Source organism: Bos mutus, chromosome 19 (genome assembly GCF_027580195.1).
Source record: "Bos mutus isolate GX-2022 chromosome 19, NWIPB_WYAK_1.1, whole genome shotgun sequence".
NCBI classification, from domain to species: Eukaryota; Metazoa; Chordata; class Mammalia; order Artiodactyla; family Bovidae; genus Bos; species Bos mutus.
The window spans coordinates 49,329,990-49,355,107 of record NC_091635.1 but is presented as its reverse complement, the minus strand read 5'-3'; the positions used below and the strand labels follow the sequence as shown (position 1 = coordinate 49,355,107).

At 37.4% G+C, this 25,118-nt stretch overlaps 1 protein-coding gene across 1 annotated transcript in view; it reads left to right on the top strand.

Annotated features, from left to right (window-relative positions):
* The window catches only part of USP32 (ubiquitin specific peptidase 32), a 212,666-nt gene that overhangs the window by 173,277 nt on the left and 14,271 nt on the right, over positions 1 to 25,118 (top strand). The window contains exons 17-29 of the mRNA XM_005892310.3: positions 1,581 to 1,735; positions 2,826 to 2,907; positions 3,930 to 4,004; positions 4,494 to 4,632; positions 5,111 to 5,216; positions 6,883 to 7,056; positions 7,845 to 8,019; positions 8,523 to 8,674; positions 9,560 to 9,671; positions 11,015 to 11,226; positions 15,791 to 15,975; positions 17,152 to 17,238; positions 18,273 to 18,393. Of these exons, the coding sequence (XP_005892372.1) occupies positions 1,581 to 1,735; positions 2,826 to 2,907; positions 3,930 to 4,004; positions 4,494 to 4,632; positions 5,111 to 5,216; positions 6,883 to 7,056; positions 7,845 to 8,019; positions 8,523 to 8,674; positions 9,560 to 9,671; positions 11,015 to 11,226; positions 15,791 to 15,975; positions 17,152 to 17,238; positions 18,273 to 18,393 (1,775 nt within the window). The remainder of the gene's footprint in view (positions 1 to 1,580; positions 1,736 to 2,825; positions 2,908 to 3,929; positions 4,005 to 4,493; positions 4,633 to 5,110; positions 5,217 to 6,882; positions 7,057 to 7,844; positions 8,020 to 8,522; positions 8,675 to 9,559; positions 9,672 to 11,014; positions 11,227 to 15,790; positions 15,976 to 17,151; positions 17,239 to 18,272; positions 18,394 to 25,118) is intronic.

Below are 25,118 nucleotides of genomic sequence, written 5' to 3'. Positions count from 1 at the left end.
TTGCTAGAGTTTAAAAGTTAATCGTAGTTGGGTTTTGTTCTCCATACATAGTTTTCATCTTTCTTTCTAATTTATCACAGCTATTTACTGGGCTCTTTTATTCCTTTTCGGCTTCCCTGGTTTCTGAGACAGTAAAGAACCTGCCTGAAATGCAGGAAACCTGAGCTCAGTTTCTGGGTTGGGAAGATCCCCTGGAGGAAGGCATGGCAACCCACTCCAGTATTCTTGTCTGGAGAATCCCCGTGGACAAAGGAGCCTGGCAGGGCCATAGTCCACGGGGTCACAGAGTCGGACACGACTGAGTGATTAAGCACACAATTTATTCCTTTTGAAGTGACAGGTTTCCAAACCTTACTACAGTTATCAATGACTTAATGGTAGCCTTTTTAATAGACAAAGCTACAGAAGTCGTTAAATGATTTTTCAGCCTATTTTAGGTGAGTTAATTCTTGGAAGCTCTGAAAAAGTAGATGATGCCAGTGCTTTTCTCCTCTGTTTAGTAAGTAAAGACTCAAAGCACATTTAATGGGAGGGAAAAAAGCTAAGGTACCATTGAATGGGTGGAAAATTACCTGGAGTGTATAATTGTACCCTTGATAGATTATATTGATACATTGAGTGTATTTTTGTTTTGGGTTGCTCAGTGAACTAAATATAATCTCCCATAGGCAGAGATGACCATTTTAAGCTTCAGCTTTTGTCTAGATTTTTGGCTGAATAGTTACCCAGGGTTTAGCAGATGGTTTTAGCAACCTGTTTTTGATTTCCATAATCTCTTGTCATTTTATCCCCCTTTTCTTTTGAAATATATGGCTAGACTTGATACATTCTTCCTTTAGTCTTTACTCTTTCCCTTTATGCCTCTTTTTGTTTGCACTTTGAGCCCTTCAAGAATTCAAGGTCATGTCTACTGTCCTCTTATTGGGTAGACAGGCCTTTATGGTTCTCCCTAGTACCTTTCGATAGGGCAGTTTCTTTTTTGTCATGGGACGTTTCTTGGCTTATTTTAAAGCTCTGTTGGCCATGTAATATCTGTGCCTACTTAGAATTCTAAGTAAAAGTTTCTTGAGTAATTGTGCCACAGTGGACCAGGTAATTGGGCCACTTAATGAGAGTGAGGGATTAGCAATGCAAATACAGTTTATTTTAAGAAAGTAGATCAGGTGAATCCAATTATCCTTCTGTGGTATTCAAATCCAGTCCCATTTCCCAGTGTAAGACTCTTCCCCATTCTTTAACACTGAGTTTTGATTTTGCTATTGAGTATGACCCAGCTGAGAGCCAAGAAATCAGTGCCCATTGATATTTGCCACTCTTCTTGGATTCCAGATACTGCCAATTATTTGCGTGTCTGATTTTGTTGTTCTTCCTTTCAAAGTTAAGGCTTACTCTAAGACGCTTAGGTCTCCTGTCTTCATTTTAAAGCTTCTTAAAATTTCTTAATTTATAAAATTATTAAATCTGTAATTCTTATTTCTCATTATTATTTCCTAAAATAGTATGGTCCCCATTACTAAAAGTGGTGCTTTCTCTTTTTTTAACATTTGCCTTTTTCCTTACTGTGATTACTATGACCATAGGAAATGTCCCTTCTCCGAATGCACCATTAAAGCGGGTCTTAGCCTATACAGGCTGTTTTAGTCGAATGCAGACCATCAAGGAAATTCATGAATATCTATCTCAGAGGCTGCGCATCAAAGAGGAAGATATGCGCCTGTGGCTATACAACAGTGAGGTAAGAGGCATGTCAGTCAAGGAAAGTCCTCCTTGTTAGATCCATGTTTCATAAGTATGGAGGGTTTGTCTACATTAATTGTTCATGGACAGTACAATCTTATAAACTCATTATTATAAAGTAACAATAAATACATCTTTTTAACAAATAGTTTATTTCAGATTTGTCTTAAAGTAAGGGACACACATATTGAAATTCAAACAATACAAAAGTATGTGGTGAAAATTCTTCCCATCCTCTGACCTCTGTCTTCCATTCTCCTTAGAGGCAGTGCTTTTAATTATTTATGTATTCTTCCTAACACATGCAATATGTTTTTATTTTACTCTGAAATTGGATGGTAAGTAGTTTTAACCGGCTCTTTATCCCCTAGTTCCTTCTTTCTTACATCTTTCTTTGGTCACCATTGAGAACTGAGAAGCAGTATAGTAAAGAAAGTTAAGAGCACAGCTCCTGGAGCCTCCCTGCCAGGGATTAAGTCCTGACTCCCTCCTGTTAGTTAACTAACCAAGGACAAGTCCCTTAACTCTCTGTCACAGTTTTTCCATGAGTAAATGGGGAAAATAATAATATTTCCCTTAGGATAGTTGTAAGAATTAGATGAGTTAATTTTCCAAGCACTTTAGACAGGGTGAGTGTCAACAAAATGTATAATTCTGTTGCATGGCATTTGGTTTTACATTTTCATTTCCTAGTTAGTGATCAAGGTCCATCTTGAATACAAGCACATTTACTCAGTTTAGTATATACTTACTATATATTAATCAAAACTTCTTTTCTGTAAGCTGTTTAGAAAATCTAAACCTCAGTGAATTTTGGTTTGTGTGATCAGTCTTTCCTGGTCTCCCCAAAATCAGATATAATTTTTTTTAGAAATATAAAATATGTGTTTACAGAGTATAGATTCTTTCCCTCATTTTGCCACCAAAATTATAAGTACTTTTGAATAACTGTAATATGTTAAATGTCTGTACATGAGTTATGTACATGTACCTTCAAGGAATTTTTTAAATTGTCATTCATTTTTATTTCGGCATTTGTTTCAAAGTTAGTAATTAAGTTAACAAAACATTTCCTCCTCCATACACAGAATTACCTCACTCTTCTGGATGATGAGGATCACAGATTGGAATATTTGAAAATCCAGGATGAGCAGCACCTGGTAATTGAAGGTACAAGATGGAAGCATACATCTGTATTAGATTGTTAGGGGAAGAATGAAAGGTTTAATTACTCACCGATAATCTACTTCATGGGGCTTCCCAGATGGTGCAGTGGTAAAGAATCCACCTGCCAATGCAGGAGATGCAGGTTCAATCCCTGGGTCGGGAAGATCCCCTGGAGCAGGAAATGGCAACCTACTCCTACTTTGTTCTTGCCTGGAAAATTCCATGATGTTGCAAAGAGTCGAAGACGACTGAGCAACTGAGCATGACAAGCCTACTTTATAGGTTTTTCCAGCTGGTATTTGATCAGTTTTCTTCATAGTAAAGAAAACCCATTAAACCTTTATGTAATCCTTTTGTAATGGGATATTATTTAGATTGCTTTAAGAGGAAAAACATGTCTACATTCATTATCTGGCAAGGGTGGAAACAGTTGTAAAAACAAGTGAATTCAGTTATAAGTTTACAGTTTATTAAAATTTTCAAGCTTCCTCCTTGAGTTTGAATGAGGAGATTAACATTCTTGCATTGTTAGTGATGCAGGCTTTTCATTAGTCCTCAACACTGATCAAGAAAGCTTAGCTCGAGTAACATACATTTACACACTGGCATGTATAAGTCATTGAAAACTTAGTGTGTCTTTTCTCAAGATTCATGAAACATTCCTAGCTGCCTTTGTATTAAAATGAATACTCCGGCAGTTTCACAATTTAAGAAGGAATTGTAAAAAAGAAAGAAGAAAGAATTGTGATAGTTGCAGTGTTTTAGGCTTAAGAATTTTAATTCCTTCTATTGAAGGTTGAGTATAATTTTACTTCAGGTATGCAATTGAGGGATTAGTTTACTAATTAATTCTAATCACTGACTATAAAGCCCCCTATCTAAAGAATTGGAATGGTTTCAGAGCCAATTACAAAAAAAATTTTTTTTCAGTTTCTGGTTTAGAAATAAGTTTTTGTTTTTAAACAGTACACTTGAGTGGGTGTGATTTGATTGGATAAGAGATTAACACATTATTGTCTTTCTAGTTCGCAACAAAGATATGAGTTGGCCTGAAGAAATGTCCTTTATAGCAAACAGTAGTAAAATAGATAGACACAAGGGTAAGTTTCCACTGTATTTATTTTTAAACAGATGATCTTAAAAGTATTATTTTATGTTTTCTTCTTTCAACTGTTGAAGTGTTAACAAATTGTAGCTTTCTAGCTCAATAGTGATTAGGCCCCGTCTTATTTTTCTTTTTCCTGAAGCATCACATTTCTTTCTAACCTTGCAATTAAATTATTTATTCATTTTAAAAGATACAATTCTAGGAGAGAATTGTTTGAACTCTAAAAAACCATCAGAGCAATTGAAGAGAATCATTGCTACTTCCAGAGTACAAATGAGCATAGATCCAATAGATTATCATGATTGCCAGTGAGGCTCCGTGAAAAACTTCTACTTTAACATTGCAAGACCCAACAGAAAATTATTATCTCCATCTAACTGATTAGAAAAAGTATAAAAATCATTGCATTGAATACAAATAACTGTTTGGTCTATGACATCTTGCTGCAGCTAGGCTTCTGTTCTCATATTGTTTGTTCCAGTTCCGACAGAAAAGGGGGCCACAGGTCTGAGTAACCTGGGAAATACATGCTTCATGAATTCAAGCATCCAGTGTGTTAGTAACACGCAGCCACTGACACAGTATTTTATCTCAGGGAGACATCTTTATGAACTCAACAGGTAATCTTCCTTGAGTCATTGGCTCTTAACTTTTATAATTTTGATATGAACCCAGTATTACCTAAATCTGTTCTTTATTCACCCTGAGGGAGAAAATTCTTCATCTTATTTGCCCTGTTAAGCATGAAGTAAGCTTCCCTAGTGGCTCAGTGGTAAAGAATCCACCTGCCAGTACATGAGACATGGGTTGGTAAAGAACCCACCTGGGTCAGGAAGATCCCCTGGAAAAGGAAATGGCAACCCACTCCTGTATTCTTGCCTGAGAATTTCGTGGCAGAGGAGCCTGGTGGGCTACAATCCATGGGGTTGCAAAGAGTCGGACACAATTGAAGCAACTAAAGGACAAGGACCAAATGTTGCTTCTCTTGTTTTGAAAATGTATTTTGATGTGAGAAAACAGATACTAGGCATTTCTGTGTTCACATGATTGTGATTTATAAGAATCATTAAGCAATACATTTTCCTCCCAAACTTGTAGGACAAATCCCATTGGTATGAAGGGGCATATGGCTAAATGCTATGGGGATTTAGTACAGGAGCTTTGGAGTGGAACTCAGAAAAATGTCGCCCCATTAAAGCTTCGGGTAAGCATGTTAAAATAATATAAAGGTATTAAGTCTTAAGCAGCTGTTTAAGTAATTTTCTTTGTTTTTTATATTTATCTTTTAATTTTAGCTTAATGTTTTTGGGTCTTTCATAAGACATAAACTTTTACTTGTTCAATTATAAGCAAAATACTCTTATAGGCATAGTAGATAGAAAAAGTTCAGAAGTACAGTCTAAATTTATAAATTTTATCAAGTATTTTACTTGTATATATAGTAAACTTTTCTTTTTTCGACCTTCATTATTATTAGTATTCCAACTGCAAGGTAGCCCTGAGTCTAATTAATGATACTCAGTAGCTTTTTAACATTACTAAGATAATTAGTTCTATCCATAGAACAAAAAAAAAAAGTAGCAGAAAGAAAGACTGTAATTAATGAATACAAATTTTACATTAATATTATTTATAGTGAATTTTAGTAAAGTTTGGATTATTTTTTATCTTTATTTAAAAGTAAGTTGAGAACTTCCCTGGTGGTCAAGTGGCTTATTAGACTCCTTGCTTCCAATGCAGGGGGCCTGGGTTTGATCCCTGGTCAGGGAACTAGATCCCACATGTCACAATGAAGATTGATCTGTGTGCTATAGCTAAGACCTGGTGAAGTCAAATAAATAATTTTTTTAAGGCAAGGCAAAAGCTTTTTAGGTTAAAAATTAATAATCATAGTAGCTAAAAATTTGGTTACTTATCACTTACCAGCCACTATCTGATTACTTTATGTGTATTAACTCATTTAATCTTCTAAATGGCCCCATAATATAAAGCAGTGTTACAGTCCCCATTTTATGGCTCAGGAAACTAAGGCTAATAGCAGTTAAGTAGCCTATCCAAGGTTGCAAGCTAGTTAGTAAGTCTTCACAGTTGAACACTGGGCTATTCTGCCTCTAATAATAAAAGTTAGGATACAACAACACCAGAAAAGCTAACTGTAAAAGAAAACAGGGAATCTTCCAATGTGACCAAATGCTATTTTAATATTTTCATATTGTATCTTAAATAGCAATGGCAACCCACTCCAGTGTTCCTGCCTGGAGAATCCTAGGGACGGGAGCCTGGTGGGCTGCCATCTATGGGGGTCACACAGAGTCAGACACGACTGAAGTGAATTAGCAGCATGTACCTAAAGAACTGTTTGCCTATATTGATACTAAACCAGGACACAGGACTGGCCATAATACTTTTTTTAGTGGGCTGGGGGAGCATCATTTGATATAAAGATTAGAAAGATTTCCTGATTATCCAAAATATATTTGCTGAAATAGACTAAATACTATATTGTTTGGGCTTCCCTGGAAGCTCAGCTGGTAAAGAATCCATCTACAGTGCAGGGGACCCCAGTTTGATTCCTGGATCGGAAAGATCTGCTAGAGAAGGGATAGGCTACCCACTCCAGTATTCTTGGGCTTCCTTGGTGGCTCAGCTGGTAAAGAATCCGCCTGCAATGTGGGAGACCTGGATTCGATCCTTGGGTTGGGAAGATCCCCTGGAGAAGGGAATGGCTGCCCACTCCAGTATTCTGGCCTGGAGAATACTGTGGACTGTATAGTTTACTTATTCTCATGTCTCTGATTGAATTATGGGTATGGTCAGTCTCAATTTTATGGGATAGCAAATAATGAATTTGATTCCTTTTACATTTGTAGTGGACCATAGCAAAATATGCTCCCAGGTTTAATGGGTTCCAGCAACAAGACTCCCAAGAACTTCTGGCTTTTCTCTTGGATGGTCTGCATGAAGATCTCAACCGAGTCCATGAGAAGCCATATGTGGAACTGAAGGACAGTGATGGCAGACCAGATTGGGAAGTAGCTGCAGAGGTTTGTCACTTTTGAGTTTCTAATGTAAGCACAGATAAAATATTCTGGCCCCAAATAAGTTTTGCGCAACTTAAACACTAACTAAACTGTTCTGTGATCAGAATTTTACTGTGAAAATGAAGGAATTTTATAATTCTCTGCTTATTTCTTGTGCCATAATCCCAAAACAAAGTATCGTTAATGAACATAGAAAAACGTTTCCTTTTCACATCACACATTTTGGGGAGAGGATGTAGGAATAATTATTCAGTAGAACTTTAGGAGTCCCCATAATTGCTAAAGTAATGTGTATAGTGACTAATAGGCATATTTTATGTGCCTTTAATGGACAAAGAACTCACCATTGTTACCATGGTAAAAAGAAAGAAAAGAAAGTAGGATTTTTCATCTGAATTTGGTATTTTATATATTGAGCAAAAAGAAACACATTCTAAGGAATTTCCTGGCAGTCCAGTGGCAGAGTCCATGCTCTCATTGCAGGGGGCCCAGGTTGGATCCCTGTTTAGGGAACTAAGATCTGAGCGCTGCATGGTGTGGCCAGAAAAAAAAAGAATTACATTCTATTCAATCACTGGTTTTCTTTACTTTCTCAGTAGGCAATATATTTAAAATTATATACCTGATTTGTAAATCTGTAGACAGAAAGCTTATTTTTGAAGGAAAAATTAAGAATTATAATCTTGACATTAAGTCTAATATATTTAACCATTGCCTTGAATTTTTGGAGAAAAGCTTATGTTTTGAATTTGGAGGGGATAAAAAAGTTCTCTCATCTTTTTTCTTGCTAGGCCTGGGATAATCATCTAAGGAGAAATAGATCAATTGTTGTGGATTTGTTCCATGGGCAGCTAAGGTCCCAAGTCAAATGCAAGACATGTGGACATATAAGTGTCCGATTTGACCCTTTCAATTTTTTGTCTTTGCCACTACCAATGGACAGTTACATGCACTTAGAAATAACAGGTAGGTCACAAAGTTCTGAAACATTATTTAATTCCTTTGTCTTTTACCTTGTATTCAGTCAGCTTGAATTTGTAAGTTTAGTCATTTGTTTATAGTGAGTTCTCATAAAGATTGGTAGTCAGCATGTTATAGTTTTTTAAAAATTTTATTGGAGTATAATTGATTTACAATGTTCTGTAATGATAACAAGTCTGGTTTCAGGCATGATTTGAGGTTTGAAAGACTTGAACATGCGTCCATTTTTGTGCTCATTGAGTTCTCTTAATTTTAAATGTGCCAGAAGCTCTCTTGAAAAATCTTACAAAGCCACTCACACTTCTTTATTGGGTGAACATACAAAAATAATGATTTTACTTAATATTATTTTAAACACCACCTGTTGTAGTGTGTACATATAAAAATTCTAGACAAATGTTTACTAGTTGCAAGTCTCACACACACACAGGTATAAAGCTTTCAGTGAAACCTGAATTTTACTAATAAAAATCTTTTCTCTTTACTAGTTATTAAGCTGGATGGTACTACCCCTGTACGATATGGACTAAGACTGAATATGGATGAAAAGTACACAGGTTTAAAAAAACAGCTGAGTGATCTCTGTGGACTTAAATCAGAACAAATCCTCCTTGCCGAAGTACATGGTTCCAACATAAAGGTGATATTAACTATTCTCTCTGGGAAACCCTTGATTCCTTCAAAAATCACAGTTTTCTCAATTAATTATTGTGTTAAATGACCAAGGGAGATAATAAAACACAACAAAAACTGGAAAAAAATTGTAAAGCTTTTCATTCCAGAAGAAACTAAAAGAGTTGTCCACCAGAATAAAAGAGTAAAATGATGGTGATATTTTTAAAGAAGAGAAACATGTAAGCCCAGAGCCCCCTATATGGAGTGGTCTAGCTATGTCAGTACAGTCTGAATTTACCCCAAGGACCGCCACTGCTTTGTTTTATGTCTCTTATGTGTTACTACTGTTCCTAGAATTCTTTAAGTATTTTGTGTATTTATGAATGTGTGTTCTTAATACTTATTTATAAATATATATACCTGGCCTTTAAACACACTAAGAGGGTAAAAACAAAGTGATGCAAATCACTTCTTCCTCCATACCAGCTGGAGAAAGAAGCAATAATAAATAAGTTGCCCTAAATTGAGTTCCTACCATTGGTATTATTTATATTCATCTTCAGGATTTTTAAACAAGTTCCCACCTCCTTAACATTTTTTTCATGTGTAATGCAGAGGTGAGATCTCTGGGGATTTGGGGTTTAGATTCTTGAAATGAAGGGCAAAACTTAAGTCAGTTATACACATCATACTTCCTTCCTATGAAAGAGGATAACGGTTTCTCCAGTAAAGTTAGTTTTCATTCAGTTTATCAAACCTGCATCTTTTAGTTATTTTAGAAAATTTATTCAGACATCTTGTTTGCTTTACTGATAAAAGAATCTAAGACATTTGCTTCAAATATATCAGAGATGATTCTCCATTTTGTCTGAAACATCTCCCCCTTCTCCTCTTGCTTCTTTTTCTGTAGAATTTCCCTCAGGACAACCAGAAAGTACGGCTCTCAGTGAGTGGATTTTTGTGTGCATTTGAAATTCCCATCCCTGGATCTCCAATTTCAGCTTCTAGTCCAATACAGACAGGTAAGAGAGAACTAGAACTCTTTCTCATGATTTTAGCTTTGAATAATAGTCTAAGGGTTGTCATTCTTTTTCGGTTTTTGTTTAGGCTAAAAATATTAGAGAAAAAAAAAATTACAGCAAAAGAATGTTGGCGCCTGTAGGAAACCGTACTGAACATCTTAAATTCTTCATTTTATTAATGAGGAACCTAAAATTCAGAGAACCTAAGTTGGATAGGTAGTTCTTAGCTAAATCTACCACTGGAGTTCAGATCTTTTAACTCTCTTATCTAATACTAACATGGCAACAGGTGGTATGAAACAAATGTGCTTTAGAAAACAGAATAGTGAATTTGCCTAAAAAAGAAGTTTGTTTATACTCTGATATTTATATGGTCATTCATATAATTTAATATGATCATCCAGTTAGTCTTCTTGGCCATCGTCTCTTCTTTTTATTGTTGATAATTAGATTTCCCAGCTATCAAAGGCTTCAGAGAGAAGGGGGCTCCTCTCATAGGTGCTCAGTAGATAGTACTGATGGTGGGTTGGTGGATGATTTATTATTGCTTTTTTTGTTTGTTTGTTTATATCATTTATATCACTGTCCTATAGAACCCTCTGCAATGATGAAAACTTTCTTTAATCTTTGCCATCCAATAGAGTATCCAATGGAGAAGGCAATGGCACCCCACTCCAGTGTTCTTGCCTGGAGAATCCCAGGGATGGCGGAGCCTGGTGGGCTGCCGTCTGTGGGGTCACACAGAGTCGGACATGACTAAAGCGACTTAGCAGCAGCAGAGTATCCAGTAGTCACACCAACTGTTTAGCATTTGAACTGTGGCTAGTAAAACTAAGAAAATGCATTTGTAATTTAAAAAGCAATGTCTTTCATCAGTTATAACAAATGTTTCATTGTGGTGGGGGAGGGTGCTAATGGGGGAGACTGTGCTTGTGTGGGGGCAGGGAGCAGATGGGAGTTCTCTGCAGGTGTTTTTAAAAATAAAGTGTTTGTAAAATATCTGGCTAGAGACTACATGGAGAAATGAATTTTTTGAGACTAAGAAAAAGAAAAGCAGAACTATTTTCATGCCATAACATAGGACTGATAAAGATTGTTGTAAAAATTTCACTTACTCTTTCTAGCAGTTACTCTTGTTTAGTCATTTAATCGAAAGTATTAGTAATGAAAGTAAAATCTAAAATGAAAGTCTTACAGTTAATCTAGAATTATTTGACCTATGATTACTTCAGTCCTAAGTTAAAAGAGACTGTCAGTGGTCTGGGTCCCAGCAATGTTTGAGAAAAGAGGAAAGATAAAGGTACCACAAACATATGATGCTGTGCTTACCTTTGAATTTGTAGATTTCTCCTCCTCCCCATCTACAAACGGAATGTTCACCCTGACTGCCAACGGGGACCTGCCTCGACCAATATTCATTCCCAATGGAATGCCAAACACTGTTGTGCCATGTGGAACTGAGAAAAACTTCACAAATGGAATGGTGAATGGTCATATGCCATCTCTTCCCGACAGTTCCTTTACAGGCTACATCATTGCAGTCCACCGGAAAATGGTTAGTTCAATGTTAGGCAAATTACTGCTGGTCTTGCCAGTGCTATTTATGAAACAGCAGTTTCTGCCTTGGCAACATCTTCAGTGTGTGCACTTTCAATGTGTTGGTTACAGCCAGGATCTAGTATCACATCTGACAGCCTACATAGGAAATGATACTCCTCACTCACATTAAGCAGCAACAAGACAGCTGGTGCATCGGAATACTGTTGTCTCTAGAAAGTTTGTGACTCCTGTATGTTCATGTCAGCGTATACATCTTCGTTACCATATAAGTGTGGCTGCCTTAGATAAGGTTTTGTTTGTTTTGGAAGGAGAAACAAGATTCCTAGGCAAGACAAGTTGTTTCCTAGGACTGCTGTAGCAAATTGGCACAAACTTGTGGCTTAAAACAATAGAAATTAATTCTTTGACAGTTCTGAAGCCCGGAAGTCTGAAATCAAGGCATCAATATGGTTGTGCCCCTCCACAGGTTTTAGGAGAGAATCCTTCTTGCCTCTTCCAATTTGTAAATACCTGAAAATAAACTTTACAAAAAATATACAAGGTACCTATGTAGAAAACAATAAAATATTATTGCTAGAAATTAAAGAAGACTCAATTTGAAGGAATAGACTATGTCCATGGGATGGCAACCCACTCAAATAGTCTTGCCTGGAGAATCCCATGGACAGAGGAGCCTGGAGGGCTACAGTCCATAGGGTCACAAAGAGTTGATCATGACTGAAGCAACAGAGCATGCACTCATGGATTAGAAGACTCAATATTTCAAAAATAACAATTCTCCACAAACAGATCTATAGATTCAATGCACAGTCCTAATAAAAATGCAAACTCTGTATGTTACACGTGTATGTGTATAACTTTATAAGCTGATTCTAATATATGGAAGCGCAAAGCACTAAAATAACCAAAGCAGTCTTGAAGAACAAAGAATGAGGAATTGAGCTATCAGATATCATGATTTTATTAAAGCTTCCCTGGTGGATCAGATGGTAAAGTGTCTGCCTGCAATGCAGGAGACCCGGGTTCAATCCCTGGGTTGGGAAGATCTGGAGAAGGAAATGGCACCCCACTCCAGTACTCTTGCCTGGAGAATCCCACGGACGGAGGAGCCTGGTAAGCTACAGTCCATGGGGTCACAAAGAGTGATTTTATTAAGCAATGATATTTGAGACATTGTATTATTGGTATGAGAAAAGGCAAATAAACCAATGAAATAAAATAGCCCCCAAACAGGTTCACACATGTATGGGCACTTGATTTATAACAAAGATAGCATTACAGAGCTGTAAAAGACAACTCACTTAGTAAATGGTGCTGGGATAATTGGGTATCCATATGAAATTTGACATACCTAGATCTCACCACATAAAAATCAGTTGCAGGTGGACTGTAGAGTTAAATATGAAGGCAAAACAAAGGTGAATATGTTCATGACCTTGGTTTAGGGGGAAAACTTCTTCAGTAGGGCACAGAAAGCACTAAATATAAGAGGAAGGATTGTTAAATTGGGCATAAAACTAAGAACTTCAGTTTCATCAGAAGACATCACTAAAAGAATTAAAGGCAAGCCATGGAGTAGAAGATGTTTGTAACTCATATTACCAACAAGAGCTCTCATACACTGCTGATGAGTGCACATTAATACAGCTACTTAGAAAACTAAGTTTTCTAACTGAAGATAAATAATTCCACCATTCTATTTTGTGTTTTTAAAAATGTCCATTAGTAGTAGAAAGGGTAAGGCAGTTGAGTCGTAGTCATAGAATATTATGCAGCATTGAAAATGAATGAATTTATACTTATTCCCAACATAAAAGAATCTCATAAAAATAATGCAGGAAAGAAATCAGAAACAAAAAGAAATGAAATAATATATTTATAAATAAAGCGTTAAAGACAGGGAAGATGAAATTTACTGTTTATTATGCATAGGGTATAAAACAAAGAAAAGCAAAGATATAATTACCAGAATTCAGAAAAACTGTTACCTCTAGGAGGAAGCTCAAGGAAAGCTTTGGAGTGCTGACCGAATTGCTTCTTGACCTGATTGGTGATTACACAGCTAATTACTTTGTGATAATTCTTTGAAATGTACATTTTCCCTTTGAATTAGTAACTCCCAAGTTAAAGTGATTTTTCTGACCATGTAGATGATGGTCTGTGGATCATTTTCTAGACAGGGTTGTTTGAGTAAACATCCTAGAGAATTAAGGGATATATTTGTGTCTTAGAATTTTGTTTAAGTGCGGCTCAAATCTTGTTTAAGCACAGTCCCATCAGCTAAGATCATTGGAGTGATTCATGCATTTCCCCATGTCTTTAAACAAAGCATTATCAGATTAAATATTAAGAACTCTGATGTATTTTAAAAAAATCTTTCTTACAAAACAGCTCCCTTCATCTATCATGTATGTTATATAAAGTGGTTGGTAAGTGCTTAAAGCATTATATACAGGTTTTTTTGTAATTATTGGACCATAAAGTGTGCTCTAAATTTTTACCTTTTAACCAGTTCCCTGTTTCCAGTTTACTTTATAATCTAATAGCTGCTTTGGGGAGTGCCTAAAATCGATGTGAGAGTTGAACTGTGAAGAAAGCTGAGCGCTGAAGAATTGATGTTTTTGAACTGTGGTGTTGGAGAAGACTCTTGAGAGTCCCTTGGACTGCAAGGAGATCCAACCAGTCCATCCTAAAGGAGATCAGTCCTAATGTTTATTGGAAGGACTGATGTTGAAGCTGAAACTCCAATACTTTGGCCACTTCATGCGAAGAGTTGACTCATTGGAAAAGACGCTGATGCTGGGAGGGATTGAGGGCAGGAGGAGAAGGGGACGACAGAGAATGAGATGGCTGGATGGCAGCACCGACTCAATGGACATGAGTTTGAGTGAACTCTGGGAGTTGGTGATGGACAGGGAGGCCTGGCGTGCTGCGATTCATGGGGTCGCAAAGAGTCGGACGTGACTGAGCGACTGAACTGAAAATCGATTTTACCATCTGTCCCAAGTCAACTCCCTTTCTTATTATGTGAAAGGCAATGCCATCCTTCCATGTAAAAGGCTCAAGGCTAGAGATGTTCTTATTTTTTCCCCCTTTTCTTCTGAAACTCTAGTATATCATGTCTTTTAATTTCTTCTTTCAAAATACTACTTGAATTTACCATTTTCCTTCATTTTCATTGCCACCTTCTTCTTTCAGACACTTTAATCTCATGATTGAATTACTTTGAAAATAGTTTGTCTTCTATTCCCTTCTACAAGATAGAAAAAGAAGAGGAATAAGGCAAGGTAACATAAGAATATCAGAGAATAAAGGGAGAAAGAATAGTGTTGTGTTGACACAACTACTAAAGGGAAGTCAACTTCAAAAAAGGGAAGAAAGAAGTGGCTACATGGACTAGAGACATCGAAAAGAATGAAAACTGAAAAGTTTGGCCAAGTAACCAAGTGAAGAAATAGGGCAAGAATTTAGCACAGTTAGGTCAAGTGAGATTTTTCAGATTAAAGAAGAAGTTGTTAGGATAGAACCAAAGAAAGATTCCTGTACAGTAAAGCTGGGAGCATTATCCCATGAAGAACTGAGCAGGTATGGGAGGTATAGGCCACAGGGCCCTGGAAGAAGTTACCTCCAAGAGGAAGAAAATCATATGAGTTTAGAAAAGAAAATAACACTGAGAAGGGTAGAGGAAAGAGATAGTTGCTTAAATCTCATTTATTTAGTAGCATAAGTCATCTACTGAGAGTTGGAGTGGAAGAAAGGTATAAGTTTAAGGAGAGAAAAACTAATCAAAGTTTTTTGATTTTTAAAAAATAGTTCTTCTGAACTATGTCTCCTTTCTATAGGTCTTATAATAATATAACCACCAATACATGAAATGGAGTCTTAAAATCATGTATTTAGCTAATAAGTGAATAACAGCAAAATAAAATACTTGGGGATCTGAAATAAGAGTCTTCCACTTAGAAACTAGTGAGTTTATAAGTTGTTGGCTTAGCTTCTCTACTACATAAAGTTCAAATTTAAAGAATTAAATGTCCAAGTGCTCAGCAGATTTTTTTTAATAATCCTGTAACTAACTCCCAGCAGCTTTTCTATTATACTAAACTTTTGTTTTAAGTCACCATTTCCAGGCTAATTCTGTGCAGTATCTCGCATGTTAAGAAGTGATAAAAATCTCCTTTAACATCCTCAGAGCAAACATCTCAAAAGTTTACCTTTTATTCCATCATATAATTAAAATATGATTAAAAAATTTTTATATATGATTCATTGTGTGTGAGAAATGTTTATCAGAGAAAACTATGTAATTTGAAAATATTAAATGCTGAAAACCCAAGTTTGATAGAGGGCAACTCTGAAATTGGCACCCCTTCAGTGTCTCCACTTTGAATAACCATTCTCTTCACATTTTAATAAAAGATAGTTCTGTAAATAAAGAGAAGTGTGATAGTGACTGATTTGAAAATGGTAGTGATGCTTGTTCAGGGCAGTCCTAGAAGAACAAAAAGAGGAATCAGAGGCCTCTTCTCAGCTCACTCTTCTCTTGTTTGTACTTACAGATGAGAACAGAACTGTATTTCCTGTCATCTCAGAAGAATCGCCCCAGCCTTTTTGGAATGCCTCTGATTGTTCCATGTACTGTGCATACCCGGAAGAAAGACCTGTATGATGCGGTTTGGATTCAAGTGTCACGATTAGCCAGCCCACTCCCACCTCAGGAAGCTAGTAATCATGCTCAGGATTGGTGAGTCTCTGGGCATCTTCCTAGATGTACAGTTTCCAAATGTAGAAAAAGGAGAATTTATGTTAATTCTGGGTGATTTATAGGACTCACTACAATTCAACCATTGGTTTTGGTTTTCTGAGTAGGAGAGACACTACACTTTCCTTTCATCACCTAGACATTCCAGAGTCTTATAATCCTTATAATCTCTGATCTCTTACCTAAATCTTTCTGGCAAGTATTATAAGTAAAGAAATTTTTTAGAAGAGAATTGTTGTACAGTTCTCTGCCGGAGTGTTACCTGGCTGTTTTATCTCTTTATCTTTCTTTGCATTCCTTACTTACTGTTGACCTGGTTATCACTGACATGATACTGGACAACATGGGCTATCCATAATCATTCAGTCAATGAGTTAGACAGAAAGATGGGAACTGCTGTGACAGGCGTAATACTCGTTCTTGCCCTTACAATGGTTGCCATTACAACCATGAGTCCTTATCATAGTTTCATTACCTTTAGCAGTCATGTGATAGCCACTACAAATTGCCGAATGATCCATAAAGTATATTGCTCTTATGTTATATTCTTTGTGTTGCTTCTTATTGGGGCAAGGATGAATAGTTTGGTTTTTTTTTACAGTCGGAGAACTCATAAAGCTATCTTGCAGTTAAAACATTATTCTAAATATGTTATATAGCTTATAGCTTTAGATAGTTAGGGCAAGGAAAAAGGGATGTCTGTCATGTACCACATCAGGGATTCTGATTAAAGAAGCTTCTAAATATATAGTCAGTCAACTCCTCTAAAACCATTGTGACCTTTCACTTTCCTGTGTTGTATCCGTGTTCTTGTCATAGAAGGAGTCTGGTTTAATGTGAATTAAATCTTTTGATAGAATTAGGGCTGAAAGATAACTAGCATTCGATCTCACGATTAGCTTATTTTATGAAATTTCCGTGGACCACATGGACTCTGTCAGAGACATCTGGCAGTCTGCTGTGTTTCCCCTCTACAAGCAGGGAGCCCTGAGTACAGCTGTGCAGGGCTGAAGTTAATGGGTTAGGATAACCAGCATGGAGCTGTCAGTGTGAGCATACTGCTCTAACAGATGCCCCTTTTTAGGGTTACTTCAGAGAAGATGAAAGAGACTCCAGATAAGAAATGTTTCTTACACTCTGATTTATGTTCTGTTTCAGTGATGACAGTATGGGTTATCAGTATCCATTCACTCTACGAGTTGTGCAGAAAGATGGGAACTCCTGTGCTTGGTGCCCATGGTACAGGTAAAGTCACCTTCTGAAAAGAAAAATGTTAGTAGAATTGCAGCTTCAGATATTATACCTTTTTCGTAAGCTTTCCAGTTTTTAGACGTAATAAGTAGTAATGGGAAGCTTGAAATAAACTTAGGAGTTCTTCATTCATCTCTTCCCTGTGAGGTCTATAGCTAAGTTTTGCTCTTGAGACTTAGCTGATTTTGTTAACTCTACCATCCTCATCAGATTCATAGTTTATGATCAACATTTATCATTCTAGACCTTCTGCTCCTTAGTTATAAATCAGTTTAGCAATTCTGAGTTCAGTAAAACATATTCTATTTACTAGACCTTACTGGAAGTCTATTTTTGGTTTTAAGAAAAGTTATAGAGATTGATTAGTCACTAGTGTTCCAGCTTGGAAAATGCCTGTGTACTGAAGTCAGCTTTCAGAGAACTGTAATAGCCTTAGCAAACTTGAGATGTATAGGCAGTGAAGCCATGGCCTTTGTCATGGTTCCTACCCACTCATAAATTTTTATATGTATTTAATGTGCCATTTGACAAACAAGGAAATAGGCATTGTTATGCCCCATAAGCATTAAGTAACTAAATTTAGAATTTCATGAGAGGTAAATTATCTCAAATATCCACTTCCCTTATCATTTATTTACCGTTAAGTTTCACATATTCATGTGGATTAACAATTGGTTATCAAATGCCTTGAAAAACTAAAGATTTGAGAAGTGTTAAGTGTGATTCAGTGAACTGCTAATAATTACTAACACATATTCATGCATTTATCAGTCTGAAGTTAGAAGCCCATGACGAATTGTGATGCCCAAGAAGGAAAGTAGAGAAGTAGAAAAATAATTTTTTATTTTTTGGCCATGACTTGCAGGATCTTAGTTTCCCGGCCAGAGATGGAACCCCTGGGACATGGTAGTGTAAGCACCAAGTCCTAATCACTGGACCACCAGGGAATTCCTAGGGAAAATTAATTTTGATAAAATTTGGACTCATTAATTATTCTTTCCTCAGTAGATTGTTTTTCCCCTCTTTAGATTTTGCAGAGGCTGCAAAATTGATTGTGGGGAAGACAGGGCTTTCATTGGAAATGCCTATATTGCTGTGGATTGGGACCCCACAGCCCTTCACCTCCGCTATCAAACATCACAGGAAAGGGTAAGTACTCCAAGTCACCATAAGATGGCAGTTTTTATATGTAAATAAAAATATACACATTTTTATATGTAAAATATATGTAAAATTTTCCCCAGCTTAACTGTATCATGCTGTTTCTATTTTCAGACAATTTAAATAATAACCAGACAAATATTCATTGATATTCTCTGTGGCACTTAGATATATTAGCATGATTATGTGATTTCAGTTTCCCCACTTGTAGAGATAATTGTGGGGCTTCACAGATGGCACTAGTGGTAAAGAATCCGCCTGCCCGTGCAGGAGACGCAAGGGACTCTGGTCCGATTCTGGGGTCAGGAAGATCCCCTGGAGTGGGAAATGGCAACCGACTCCTGTATTCTTGCCTGGAAAAATTCCATGGACAAAGGAGCCTCATGGGCTACAGTTTATGGGGTCAAAAAGAGTTGGACACAACTGAGCACCACCCCCCACCCCCCTACACACACAAACAAAACACGAGTTAATTGTATTGTTGTTGTTGTTCAGTCACTCAGTCATGGCCAACTCTTTGCAACCCCGTGGCCTGCAGCATGCCAGGCTTCCCTGTCCTTCACAATCTTCCCAAGCTTGCTCAAACTCATGTCCACTGAGTCAGTGAGGCCATCCAACCATCTCGTCCTCTGTCCTCCCCTTCTCCTCCTGCCTTCAGTTTTTCCCAGCATCAGGGTGTTTTTTTTTTTTTTTTTTTTTTAATTTTATTTTTTTAAAAAAATCACATGCTCCCCATCCTGAACCCTCCTCCCTCCCAACCTCCCCATACCATCCCCCTGGGCCTTCCCAGTGCACCAGGCCCAAGCATCCAGCATCGTGCACTGAACCTGGACTGGCATCTCGTTTCATACATGACATTTCACATGTTTCAATGACATTCTCCCAAATCTTCCCACCCTCTCCCACAGAGTCCATAAGACTGTTCTATACATCAGTGTCTCTTTTGCTGTCTCGTACACAGGGTTATCGTTACCATCTTTCTAAATTCCATATACATGCGTTAGTATACTGTATTTATGTTTTTCCTTCTGGCTTACTTCACTCTGTATAATAGTCTCCAGTTTCATCCACCTCATTAGAACTGATTCAAATGTATTCTTTTTAATGGCTGAGTAATACTCCATTGTGTATATGTACCACAGCTTTCTTATCCATTCATCTGCTGATGGACATCTATGTTGCTTCCATGTCCTGGCTATTATAAACAGTGCTGCGATGAACATTGGGGTACACGTGTCTCTTTCCCTTCTGGTTTCCTCAGTGTGTATGCCCAGCAGTGGGATTGCTGGATCATAAGGCAGTTCTATTTCCAGTTTTTTAAGGAATCTCCACACTGTTCTCCATAGTGGCTGTACTAATTTGCATTCCCACCAACAGTGTAAGAGGGTTCCCTTTTCTCCACACCCTCTCCAGCATTTATTATTTGTAGACTTTTGGATCGCAGCCATTCTGACTGGTGTGAAATGGTACCTCATAGTGGTTTTGATTTGCATTTCTCTGATAAAGAGTGATGTTGAACATCTTTTCAAGTGTTTGTTAGCCATCTGTATGTCTTCTTTGGAGAAATGTCTATTTAGATCTTTGGCCCATTTTTTGATTGGGTCATTTATTTTTCTGGAGTTGAGCTGTAGGAGTTGCTTGTATATTTTTGAGATTAGTTGTTTGTCGGTTGCTTCATTTGCTATTATTTTCTCCCATTCTGAAGGCTGTCTTTTCACCTTGCTAATAGTTTCCTTTGATGTGCAGAAGCTTTTAAGTTTAATTAGGTCCCATTTGTTTATTTTTGCTTTTATTTCCAATATTCTGGGAGGTGGGTCATAGAGGATCCTGCTGTGATGTATGTCAGAGAGTGTTTTGCCTATGTTCTCCTCTAGGAGTTTTATAGTTTCTGGTCTTATGTTGAGATCTTTAATCCATTTTGAGTTTATTTTTGTATATGGTGTTAGAAAGTGTTCTAGTTTCATTCTTTTACAAGTGGTTGACCAGATTTCCCAGCACCACTTGTTAAAGAGATTGTCTTTAATCCACTGTATATTCTTGCCTCCTTTGTCAAAGATAAGGTGTCCATATGTGCGTGGATTTATCTCTGGGCTTTCTATTTTGTTCCATTGATCTATATTTCTGTCTTTGTGCCAGTACCATACTGTCTTGATAACTGTGGCTTTGTAGTAGAGCCTGAAGTCAGGTAGGTTGATTCCTCCAGTTCCATTTTTCTTTCTCAAGATCGCTTTGGCTATTCGAGGTTTTTTGTATTTCCATACAAATTGTGAAATTATTTGTTCTAGCTCTGTGAAGAATACTGTTGGTAGCTTGATAGGGATTGCATTGAATCTATAAATTGCTTTGGGTAGTATACTCATTTTCACTATATTGATTCTTCCAATCCATGAACATGGTATATTTCTCCATCTATTAGTGTCCTCTTTGATTTCTTTCACCAGTGTTTTATAGTTTTCTATATATAGGTCTTTAGTTTCTTTAGGTAGATATATTCCTAAGTATTTTATTCTCTTCGTTTGCAATGGTGAATGGAATTGTTTCCTTGATTTCTCTTTCTGTTTTCTCATTATTAGTGTATAGGAATGCAAGGGATTTCTGTGTGTTGATTTTATATCCTGCAACTTTACTATAATCATTGATTAGTTCTAGTAATTTTCTGGTGGAGTCTTTAGGGTTTTCTATGTAGAGGATCATGTCATCTGCAAATAGTGAGAGTTTTACTTCTTCTTTTCCAATTTGGATTCCTTTTATTTCTTTTTCTGCTCTGATTGCTGTAGCCAAAACTTCCAAAACTATGTTGAATAGTAATGGTGAAAGTGGGCACCCTTGTTTTGTTCCTGACTTTAGAGGAAATGCTTTCAATTTTTCACCATTGAGGATAATGTTTGCTGTGGGTTTGTCATATATAGCTTTTATTATGTTGAGGTATGTTCCTTCTATTCCTGCTTTCTGGAGAGTTTTTATCATAAATGGGTGTTGAATTTTGTCAAAGGCTTTCTCTGCATCTATTGAGATAATCATATGGTTTTTGTTTTTCAATTTGTTAATGTGGTGTATTACATTGATTGATTTGTGGATATTGAAGAATCCTTGCATCCCTGGGATAAAGCCCACTTGGTCATGGTGTATGATCTTTTTAATGTGTTGTTGGATTCTGATTGCTAGAATTTTGTTTAGGATTTTTGCATCTATGTTCATCAGTGATATTGGCCTATAGTTTTCTTTTTTTGTGGCATCTTTGTCAGGTTTTGGTATTAGGGTGATGGTGGCCTCATAGAATGAGTTTGGAAGTTTACCTTCCTCTGCAATTTTCTGGAAGAGTTTGAGCAGGATAGGTGTTAGCTCTTCTCTAAATTTTTGGTAGAATTCAGCTGTGAAGCCGTCTGGACCTGGGCTTTTGTTTGCTGGAAGATTTTTGATTACAGTTTCAATTTCCATGCTTGTGATGGGTCTGTTAAGGTTTTCTATTTCTTCCTGGTGAGTTTTGGAAAGTTGTACTTTTCTAAGAATTTGTCCATTTCTTCCTCGTTGTCCATTTTATTGGCATATAATTGTTGATAATAGTCTCTTATGATCCTTTGTATTTCTATGTTGTCTGTTGTGATCTCTCCACTGTCATTTCTAATTTTATTGATTTGATTTTTCTCCCTTTGTTTCTTGATGAGTCTGGCTAATGGTTTGTCAATTTTATTTATCCTTTCAAAGAACCAGCTTTTGGCTTTGTTGATTTTTGCTATGGTCTCTTTTTGTTTCTTTTGCATTTATTTCTGCTCTAATTTTTAAGATTTCTTTCCTTCTACTAACCCTGGGTTCTTCATTTCTTCCTTTTCTAGTTGTTTGAGGTGTAGAGTTAGGTTATTTATTTGACTTTTTCTTGTTTCTTGAGGTGTGCCTGTATTGCTATGAACTTTCCCCTTAGGACTGCTTTTACTGTGTCCCACAGGTTTTGGGTTGTTGTGTTTTCATTTTCATTCGTTTCTATGCAAATTTTGATTTCTTTTTGATTTCTTCTGTGATTTGTTTGTTATTCAGCAGCGTGTTGTTCAGCCTCCATATGTTGGAATTTTTAATAGTTTTTCTCCTGTAATTGAGATCTAATCTTACTGCATTGTGGTCAGAAAAGATGCTTGGAATGATTTCTATTTTTTTGAATTTACCAAGGCTAGCTTTATGGCCCAGGATGTGATCTATCCTGGAGAAGGTTCCATGTGCGCTTGAGAAAAAGGTGAAATTCATTGTTTTGGGATGAAATGTCCTATAGATATCAATTAGGTCTAACTGGTCTATTGTATCGTTTAAAGTTTGTGTTTTATTAATTTTCTGTTTAGTTGATCTATCCATAGGTGTGAGTGGGGTATTAAAGTCTCCCACTATTATTGTGTTATTGTTAATTTCTCCTTTCATACTTGTTAGCATTTGTCTTACATACTGCGGTGCTCCGTGTTGGGTGCATATATATTTATAATTGTTATATCTTCTTCTTGGATTGATCCTTTGATCATTATGTAGTGACTTCTTTGTCTCTTTTCACAGCCTTTGTTTTAAAGTCTATTTTATCTGATATGAGTATTGCTACTCCTGCTTTCTTTTGGTCCCTATTTGCATGGAAAATCTTTTCCAGCCCTTCACTTTCAGTCTGTATGTGTCCCCTGTTTTGAGGTGGGTCTCCTGTAGACAACATATGTAGGGGTCTTGTTTTTTATCCATTCAGCCAGTCTTTGTCTTTTTGTTGGGGCATTCAACCCATTTACGTTTAAGGTAATTACTGATAAGTATGATCCCGTTGCCATTTACTTTATTGTTTGGGGTTGAATTTATACACCATTTTTGTGTTTCCTGTCTAGAGAATATCCTTTAGTATTTGTTGTAGAGCTGGTTTGGTGGTGCAGAATTCTCTCAGCTTTTGCTTATCTGAGAAGCTTTTGATTTCTCCTTCATACTTGAATGAAATCCTTGCTGGGTACAATAATCTGGGCTGTAGGTTATTTTCTTTCATCATTTTAAGTATGTCTTGCCATTCCCTCCTGGCTTGAAGAGTTTCTATTGAAAGATCAGCTGTTATCCTTATGGGAATTCCTTGTGTGTTATTTGTTGTTTTTCCCTTGCTGCTTTTAATATTTGTTCTTTGTGTTTGATCTTTGTTAATTTGAGTAATATGTGTCTTGGGGTGTTTTTCGCTTGGGTTTATCCTGTTTGGGATTCTCTGGGTTTCTTGGACTTTGGTGATTATTTCCTTCCCCATTTTAGGAAGTTTTCCACTATTATCTCCTCAAGTATTTTCTCATGGTCTTTCTTTTGTCTTCTTCTTCTGGAACCCTATGATTCAATGTTGTAGCGTTTAATATTGTCCTGGAGGTCTCTGAGATTGTCCTCATTTCTTTTAATTCGCTTTTTCTTTTATTCTCTCTGATTCATTTATTTCTACCATTCTATCTTCTAATTCACTAATCCTATCTTCTGCCTCTGTTATTCTACTATTTGTTGCCTCCAGAGTGTTTTTAATTTCATTTATTGCATTATTCATTGTATATTGACTCTTTTTATTTCTTCTAGGTCCTTGTTAAACCTTTCTTGCATCTTCTCAATCCTTGTCTCCAAGCTATTTATCTGTGATTCCATTTTAATTTCTAGATTTTGGATCAATTTCACTATCATTATTCGGAATTCTTTATCAGGTAGATTCCCTATCTCTTCCTCTTTTGTTTGGTTTGGTGGGCATTTATCCTGTTCCTTTATCTGCTGGCTATTCCTCTGTCTCTTCATCTTGTTTAAATTGCTGAGTATGGGGTGTCCTTTCTGTATTCTGGCAGTTTGTGGAGTTCTCTTTATTGTGGCTATTCCTCACTGTGTGTGGGTTTGTACAGGTGGCTTGTCAAGGTTTCCTGGTTAGGGAAGCTTGTGTCAGTGTTCTGATGGGTGGAACTGTATTTCTTCTCTTTGTTCAGTCGCTGTGGGGAGGGAGGGAGGATGCTGCAAGCAAATAACACTGGCGTGCGCTCGCAGTGCCTCAGCCACACTGGGTCTGCCCGCTCACTGCGCGTGTAGCCTCCCTGCCCACACTGCTCGGGCTCTAGGTTGTTCCGCGGGAACAATCCAAGGCTGGCCCTGGGTTGCATGTACCTCCCAGGTCCAAGCCGCTCAGGTTCAGGCACTCGGATAGTCCTCAGAGGCGCAGACTCAGTTGGGCCTGAGTATTGTGCTCTTCCCAGGTCCGAGCAGCTCAAGTGATGAGGTGTTTGGCGGCGCCAATGCTGCGACTTATCGCCCCCCGCCACTCGGTTATCTGGGCGCAAAACCGGCGCACCTTCTTAGGCAGATGTTAACCGTCCAGACCCCCAAGAAGTTTTAGTTAGCAAAGAAGCCTGCTTACAGTTTTATAGATAATGTCTCTCTGGGGCTGCGATTGCCCCCTTCCGGCTCTGGCTGCCTATCACCGGAGGGGGAAGGTCTGCAGCCGCTATCTCTGTTCAATTCTTTGTTCCGTGCGCGGGCCTGGTGGTCTTAGGTTGGGGCTGGCTTTTCGCGTAGTAGATATCCCACAGTCTGGTTTGTTAGCCCAAATTATTTCGCTCAGATAGTGCTCAGGGTATTCAGGCCAGATTCTTACTCTAAGCGATGCAGCCCGCGCTGCGCCTCCCTGCCCAGCCCCCGCTTGTTAATGGCGCCTGCAGGCGTCTGCGCTGCTTCTCCACTGGGGGAGTTACCGTAGGACT